Raw genomic sequence first — 7,825 nt, 5'->3', positions numbered from 1 at the left:
GGTGGTGAAGCAGGACGGCATCTCGATTGTCGCGGTCGGGTTTGGCGGCGCGAATGAGCAGACGATGCGCGCGATCGCGTCGGCGCCCAGCTCCGACTTCGCCTTCTTCGGCGCGTCGATGGACGAGGTGCGGCAGCACTTTGCGTCGGACCAGCTCTGCGAGCTGGCCGCGTCCCCGAAGGCGCCGCCGCCGCCTCCGTCGACGCCCGCGCCGCCAGGGCTGCCGCCGTCGCCGCCGTCGCCGTCGCCCGCGCCGCCGTCTCCGCCGGCGTGCGTGGTCAAGATCGAGCTGGTGCTTGTGCTGGACAAGAGCGGGTCGGTCCAGGCGGAGCAGTCGTCGCTGCTCGCCTTCGCGCGCGAGATGGTGTCCCAGTTCAGCCTCGACGCGACCGAGGGCGCCCGTGTCGGCATCGTCGAGTTCTCGAGCGACGCGGCGACGCTCACGCCGCTGACCGGCTCTCTGAGCGAAGTGCTGACCGCGATCGACGGCGCGTCTGCGGCAGGGGGCGGCACGTCCGTGTCGGACGGCCTGGAGCTCGGGCGAGTCGAGGTGAACCAGGGCGCGCGCGCCGACGTGCCTCGCACGATCCTGCTGCTGACGGACGGCGTGCAGACGGTGGACGGCAACGACGACACGGCCATCGCGAAGGCGGCGGTGGTGAAGCAGGACGGCATCTCGATTGTCGCGGTCGGGTTTGGCGGCGCGAATGAGCAGACGATGCGCGCGATCGCGTCGGCGCCCAGCTCCGACTTCGCCTTCTTCGGCGCGTCGATGGACGAGGTGCGGCAGCACTTTGCGTCGGACCAGCTCTGCGAGCTGGCCGCGTCCCCGAAGGCGCCGCCGCCGCCTCCGTCGACGCCCGCGCCGCCAGGGCTGCCGCCCTCGCCGCCGTCGCCGTCGCCTGCGCCGCCGTCTCCGCCGGCGTGCGTGGTCAAGATCGAGCTGGTGCTTGTGCTGGACAAGAGCGGGTCGGTCCAGGCGGAGCAGTCGTCGCTGCTCGCCTTCGCGCGCGAGATGGTGTCCCAGTTCAGCCTCGACGCGACCGAGGGCGCCCGTGTCGGTATCGTCGAGTTCTCGAGCGACGCGGCGACGCTCACGCCGCTGACCGGCTCTCTGAGCGAAGTGCTGACCGCGATCGACGGCGCGTCTGCGGCAGGGGGCGGCACGTCCGTGTCGGACGGCCTGGAGCTCGGGCGAGTCGAGGTGAACCAGGGCGCGCGCGCCGACGTGCCTCGCACGATCCTGCTGCTGACGGACGGCGTGCAGACGGTGGACGGCAACGACGACACGGCCATCGCGAAGGCGGCGGTGGTGAAGCAGGACGGCATCTCGATTGTCGCGGTCGGGTTTGGCGGCGCGAATGAGCAGACGATGCGCGCGATCGCGTCGGCGCCCAGCTCCGACTTCGCCTTCTTCGGCGCGTCGATGGACGAGGTGCGGCAGCACTTTGCGTCGGACCAGCTCTGCGAGCTGGCCGCGTCCCCGAAGGCGCCGCCGCCGCCTCCGTCGCTGCCCGCGCCGCCAGGGCTGCCGCCGTCGCCGCCGTCGCCGTCGCCCGCGCCGCCGTCTCCGCCGGCGTGCGTGGTCAAGATCGAGCTGGTGCTTGTGCTGGACAAGAGCGGGTCGGTCCAGGCGGAGCAGTCGTCGCTGCTCGCCTTCGCGCGCGAGATGGTGTCCCAGTTCAGCCTCGACGCGACCGAGGGCGCCCGTGTCGGCATCGTCGAGTTCTCGAGCGACGCGGCGACGCTCACGCCGCTGACCGGCTCTCTGAGCGAAGTGCTGACCGCGATCGACGGCGCGTCTGCGGCAGGGGGTGGCACGTCCGTGTCGGACGGCCTGGAGCTCGGGCGAGTCGAGGTGAACCAGGGCGCGCGCGCCGACGTGCCTCGCACGATCCTGCTGCTGACGGACGGCGTGCAGACGGTGGACGGCAACGACGACACGGCCATCGCGAAGGCGGCGGTGGTGAAGCAGGACGGCATCTCGATTGTCGCGGTCGGGTTTGGCGGCGCGAATGAGCAGACGATGCGCGCGATCGCGTCGGCGCCCAGCTCCGACTTCGCCTTCTTCGGCGCGTCGATGGACGAGGTGCGGCAGCACTTTGCGTCGGACCAGCTCTGCGAGCTGGCCGCGTCCCCGAAGGCGCCGCCGCCGCCTCCGTCGACGCCCGCGCCGCCATCGCCGCCAACCTCGCCGCCACCGGCATTGCCACCTCCAGCCTCACCCTCAATTTGCGATGAGAGTGCGCTCAGCAGCGGCTACCAGGAGAGCCTTGGACCATGTTCCACGCTGGGTGATGATTGCGTTGGAGGGGGGCAGGCTCGCCAGCCTTATGAGTGGACCGAGGGGGGGTTCCGGATCACGATGACACAGAAGCACGACGTGACGTTTGCTGACGCCGTTGGCCAGACGTACGCTCGTGACGCTGGTGAGCGCACGGTGGGTGGACGGCTGCAAGTGCGGCGTTGTGGCGGTGGGTGGCGTTGGCGGAATTGAGGCAATGGTCGCCGAGGCGTTGGTGCTGGGTGACGGTAACGCCGCGCTCCTCGAGCGCGTGTGCCCCTCCAACCCACCCGCGCTAGGTCTCGGGGGACGAAGGGGTCACACCCGACGACCTCGGGAACTAGCCGGGGCAGTCGGAGAAGGGGCAACTCCGTGCACTGACGGTCGGCCGTCAGAAAACACGCCTCCGTGGCTCGGGTTACACCAATCCTCGCTACCCAACGCGGCCAAAGGATATCCACCTCGAGAACCTCGAGAGAGCGCGTGTGAAACCGGGAGCCAGCCATCCAAGCGCAGAGCTCGAGGTAGATAGCCCCAAGTGCGAGCGAGCTTGTCTCGACATCTCTGCCACACATGGACACGGAGCCACCTCGCGTGATCTTCTACTCGAAGGCTGTACGCGACCTGCACTGGGCTCTCGCGTCGCCACACCTCCTGACGCCAGCGGCGGGCGTGCCGGTCGCTAGCGACGGCTGGTGCCGCCAGCTCTGTCAGGAGTCTCTGTCGTGGCTCCGAGAGCTCGACGCGCAGCCCGGCCCGCTCGAGGAGTGGCTGCAGCGACAGCGCAACGTCCGCCGCCTGGGCTTCTACTTTGCCGCGCTGCTCGAGTTCTGGGTGCGGCGCTGCCCAGCTCTCGGCAGCACGGCTGAGCTCTAGATGCATCCAGAGACGGTACACGGTGTGCGTGAAGCCTGCCGGCCCAATCCCCGCGATCCATCACCGCCGGTCCCATCACAGGCGGCCGACGTGCTCGTGCAGCAGCAGATACACGCGGGCGTGGATGGCGAGGTGGCAGGTCAGCTCAAGCTGGCCTTTGCGCGGCGGAGCGTCGAGAAGGAGGCGCGCTCGTGGGCCGTGCCCAGAGACGCTGTGAGGAGACGCTTGTTCACAGCCGGCGGTGCGATCAGGTGGAGGTGGTGCACTGGGAGAGCCACGTCAAGTTCTTCGCCTGGCGCGGCGACGGGGCGAACTCCTAACATCAATCACAACAACCTCGAGGTCACACTGTGAGGTCACTGTACGCAGGTGCGGGGATGAGGCGGTCGGATGCGAGCGCTGCCCGGCGCCACCTGCGGTCGCCGCGGGCGAGTCCACGGGCGGAGGAGCGGCAGCGGAGGCAGAGGCGCCGTCATCGCACGCACCGGAGGCGACCGTGTGTGCTCGCTGGCGACGCAAGATGCTGCATGCGGACGATGTGGCGGAGGAGGAGGTGGCGGAGGAGGAGGAGGCGGAGGAGGAGGTGGCGGAGGAGGAGGAGGAGGAGGCCGGCGGAGCGAGCGAGGAGCCCCTCGTCACATCCGAGCGCTTCGTCTTCTTCGCACCGCACGGCTCGCGCGACGCCGACGCGCACGCCATGTACGCCGACGAGCAGACGATGCTCCCGCACCTGAGGCGGATCTTCGGACTCTCTCCCGCGGTGAAGAAGAGAGCTCCACTCTCGGACTCGTAGGACTGTCCCTCAGGCCGATGTTCGGAATGTCGCGCGACGCCGCGAGCGCGCGGCGCGCGGCGCAGCGCCAGAGCCTCGCCGTGCGCGCGCCCCGAGCCAGTGCTTGCTGGACCAACGTCTGAATGAGTTCACTCGCAGTAGCTAAAGCGAGTAGGCTCGCTCCCCGAGCCAGTGTTTGCTGGACATTGTTTGCAAGGCGAGCGGCGCGTTCGTCGGGACTACTGGCCGCCGCCTGTTGAACAGCTGAGGCGCGCCTCTGCAGCCTGCTAAGTGAGGTGTTGGCCGAGGGGGGATAGGCTCCCCGCGCGCCGTGACCGGTCGTGACTCAACAGATCGCGAAAGAACTAAGGAATGGCGGGTCGTCAGCAGGCTTCCGCGCACTGCGACCGGGCGCGAGCGGGGAGTGGGGCGCGATCGTCCGCGCGCGCTGGCGGCGGCGGGGCGTGTGTGGCGAGGCGCTCGACGCGTCGGCGCGGCTGCTGCGCGAGCGCCTCGCAGCTGTGGACGGCGTCTCTTCACACCTCAGGCTGTGAACAGGCGCGGCTGCTACGCGAGCGCTTCGGCGGCCGCGAGGTCACCGCGGTGACGCTAGCGACAAACGCGCCGATGCTCTCTTTCCTTGCGGGGAGCGGGTTCGAGCGCACGGGCGAGTTCGAGGATGAGTTGGGCCGGCAGGTGGAGTCTCTTCAGCATGGTTCATGGTTGTTGCTGTTATGACTGCTGTCCCCACCAGACAGCGAGCGGCGTCTGCAGGTGGAGTGGAGGCTCGCTCTGCGCGGCGCAGCGGCGGGCGAGGCTGCGAGGGTGGACGCGGGTCTCGCGCGGTACGTCGGCCCGTTCCTCGGCGAGAACCTGCTGCACCGGGCGAGCAGCAGAAGCGGCGGGGCAGGCGGGACGACATGGCAGCCGGTGACCGACGGGTCTTCTCCTCCAACGACTAGGCGGCCGAGCCGCGGCGGAGAGGCGCTCTGAGCTCACGGCCGCCGGCTACGGGTCACCCTCGCAGCTAGGTGGTAGAGCTGCGGCGCAAGATCTCCCTCTCCGAGGCGGCCGCCGTCCGTATCTCCCCACGTCTCCACACGTCTCCACACATCTCCACACATCTCCACACATCTCCCCATATCTCCCCACATCTCCCCACATCTCCCCATATCTGCTGCACCTAGGCGGCCGCCGTCCGCCCCTTCCCTCCGCTCGCCCCCCGAGGCGTGAACAGCGTCTCTTCACCCCTCCGCTGTGAACAGGCGCCCGCTGTCCGCGCCTTTCTCCGCTCGCATTTCGCCGAGGAGAGGCGGAGTGCGGAGGCGGAGGAGAAGGCGGCGGAGGCGGAGGCAGAGGCGGCGGCGGAGGCGGCGGAGGCGGAGGCAGAGGCGGCGGAGGCGGCGGAGGCGGCGGGGGCGGAGGCGGGGGAGGCGGCGGGGGCGGAGGAGGCGGCGGGGGCGGAGGAGGCGTCCCCGGCCATCACAGCCGAGAGTGTCGTGCGGGGCTGGCTCTTCTACCCCCTGACGGAGGAGCTGGCTGCGAGCGACGCCTCGGCGCGCTTGTGTGCCGCGGCGAGCCAACCCATGCACGCGGCGCGGGGGCGCCGTGAGGAGGCGCCGTTCACAGCTGCAGCTGTGCGCAGGTGAGCCCTTCCCACTCTCGCGGCTGGTGGGCCCGCTCTGTCGACGAGCTCTCCTCCTTCCCCTCTGCTTCGCTCTGGGCGGTCCCTGGCCCCGGCGAGGGCGGCCTCGGCACCGCCGGAGCGAAGCTGCACTGGCTCGCTCCCGCCGTGGCGCTAGGCCCGGCAGGGGGAGGAGGGGGGGGAGGGGGGGGAGGGGGAGGGGGAGCAGGGCCGTGCATCGGCGGCATTCCTACGCTCGGCGTGGACGACTGCCCGCTCCCGACCTTCCAACAGGAAGGAGGAGGAGGAGAATGAGAGCACGGGAATAGGCGTGGACGACTGCCCGCTCCTGACCTTCCCGCAGCTCAAGCAAGCCCTGGGCGCCGATCCGGAGGCCCTCCCAGCCGCACGCCCGAAGGAGGCGCTGCTGCTGCTGCAGCTGCTGCCGGTGGCCGCCGACAGCCCGGCCGTCGGATCCGGCGCCGGCGCAGGGAGGCGCGTGTGGCTCGAGGCTTCACGAGGCCAACCTGACGCCGCCCCGCGGGGCCCCAAGCTAATGAACTCAAGCTAATGAATTCACCCGCGTGTGTGCACCGAGCAGGCTTCCTGATGCCTCCCCGCTGGGACCCCACCCCCCTCTGCCGCGCCCTGCCCCTCGGGCTGCGGCACGGGGTGAGGCGCAGGCAGCTGCAGGGGGCCGTGGCCGGGGCGGGAGACTACTCCGACGCGGACGCGCGGGCGGCGGTGTCGCCGGCGCTGCTGGCGGTGCGGGTGGGCAGCGCCGGCGGCTTCGGCGCGAGCAAGCCGCTCCCTGCTGCTGCGGCGGCGGCGATGGAGGAGGCGGCGGCGCTGGCTGCGGCGGGCTGCTCCCGCGGCGAGGGCGAGCCGGCGCTGGGGGCGGCCAGCTTGGTGGCGGAGGCGGTGGCAGAGACGACGCAGGCGTTCAGGCGGCTCGCGCCGTCGCTGCACGCCGAGCTGCGGGAGCTCTGCGCGGCTTTCGTCGAGGCTTGCCGGCGGTTTGGGCCGGGCGCCGCGCCCGCGCGCGAAGAAGAGGAGGAGGAGGACGAGGAGGAGGAGGGCGAGGAGGGCGAAGAGGAGGAGGAGGAGGACGCGGGCGGCGCGGGGGCTAGCGGAGAGAGGGAGGAGAGGGAGGAGAGGGAGGAGAGGGAGGAGAGGGAGGGCGAGGAGGGGAGGGAGGCGGCTCTCTCGCGGCTGGATGCGGCCCTCGCCGCCGCCGTTTCCTCGCCGGCCGACCGTGCTTCCGCAGACGTCGAGAGGAGACCGGGCGGCAAGGAGGGGGGCAGGGCGGGAGGCAAGGCAAACTCGCGGTTCGCGATGGCCAAGGCCGGCCTCTCTCTTCACACCTGCAAGCTGTGAACAGCGTCTCTTCACACCTGCAAGCTGTGAACAGGTCGCCCTCTCTCTCAGCCTGCGGCGCGCCGCGCAACACGGCCTGCAGCTGTCGCGTGGAGCTGTGTGCTTGCTCCGCTGCCTGCTCGGCGAGAGTGGAGCCGCACCGACCGCTGTGGATAGGAGCGCCTCTTCACAGCTCTTGCTCGCTGTGAACAGGCCGAGTGGAGCAGCACCGGCTGCTCAGCTCGGTGCTGCTCGTCGCCCTCTCGTCCTCTGGCGAGGCGCCGCTGAGCCCTTGCCTACGGCCAACGACAACAGCCCCGAGAAGGAGCGGACCATGACTGGGTGTGCGTGGTGCTTAGGCCCAGCGAGACCCGCCCACCGCAGCCGCGTGCACGAGCTTGCTCAACGAGCTGCTCCTCTCGCCAGCGGGTGACCTGGCCGCGCGCGCGGCGCCAGCTTCCTTCGCCGTCGAGGCCGTCGTCGCGTGGAGGGCGCGCGCCGCGCGCTCCTCGCAGCCACTTGGGGCGTCGCGCTGCTGCTGGCCTCCCCGTGTCCTTCGAGACCGCGCGGCGGGCTACGTGCGCCGTTTGCTCGCGGAGGAGGGGGCGGGGGAGGGCGCCTCGCTGCGGCACGCGGCTAGCTTGGCCAGACAGCTCCGCCTCCTGCGCGAGGTGGACTGCGAGGCGCTGCTCCGCCGCCTCGCCGCTTCCAACTTGTGGGCGGTGGCGGAGCAGCTGGCGACTGCGGCGTGTGGTGTGGAGGGGGAGGGGGACGCGTTTCTTTTCCCCGGCCTCCCCATCGCTCTGTTCTCCGTTGCCCGCCTCTAGATCTTGCGGTGCCTTCCTCCTGGTTTTGCCCTCTTATGCCTCTCCCGTGTGCTGTTCTACTATCCCTCGTATATTCCGCCCACCTA

The 7,825-nt window shown here is 70.7% G+C and overlaps 1 protein-coding gene across 1 annotated transcript in view; it reads left to right on the top strand.

Moving 5' to 3' along the window:
- Positions 1-3,970: 3,970 nt before the first annotated feature.
- The window catches only part of EMIHUDRAFT_242071 (hypothetical protein), a gene marked incomplete at both ends in the record, with an annotated part of 5,313 nt that continues 1,458 nt past the window's right edge, over positions 3,971-7,825 (top strand). Inside the window, 9 exons of the mRNA XM_005772767.1 lie at positions 3,971-4,033; positions 4,491-4,628; positions 4,707-4,873; positions 5,851-6,057; positions 6,240-6,327; positions 6,436-6,572; positions 6,985-7,061; positions 7,126-7,157; positions 7,272-7,665. Of these exons, the coding sequence (XP_005772824.1) occupies positions 3,971-4,033; positions 4,491-4,628; positions 4,707-4,873; positions 5,851-6,057; positions 6,240-6,327; positions 6,436-6,572; positions 6,985-7,061; positions 7,126-7,157; positions 7,272-7,665 (1,303 nt within the window). The remainder of the gene's footprint in view (positions 4,034-4,490; positions 4,629-4,706; positions 4,874-5,850; positions 6,058-6,239; positions 6,328-6,435; positions 6,573-6,984; positions 7,062-7,125; positions 7,158-7,271; positions 7,666-7,825) is intronic.

Source organism: Emiliania huxleyi (assembly GCF_000372725.1).
Source record: "Emiliania huxleyi CCMP1516 unplaced genomic scaffold EMIHUscaffold_350, whole genome shotgun sequence".
Lineage (NCBI taxonomy): Eukaryota > Haptophyta > Isochrysidales > Noelaerhabdaceae > Emiliania > Emiliania huxleyi.
The sequence above is the reverse complement of the archived record's forward strand: the minus strand, read 5'-3'. Positions and strand labels throughout refer to the sequence as shown.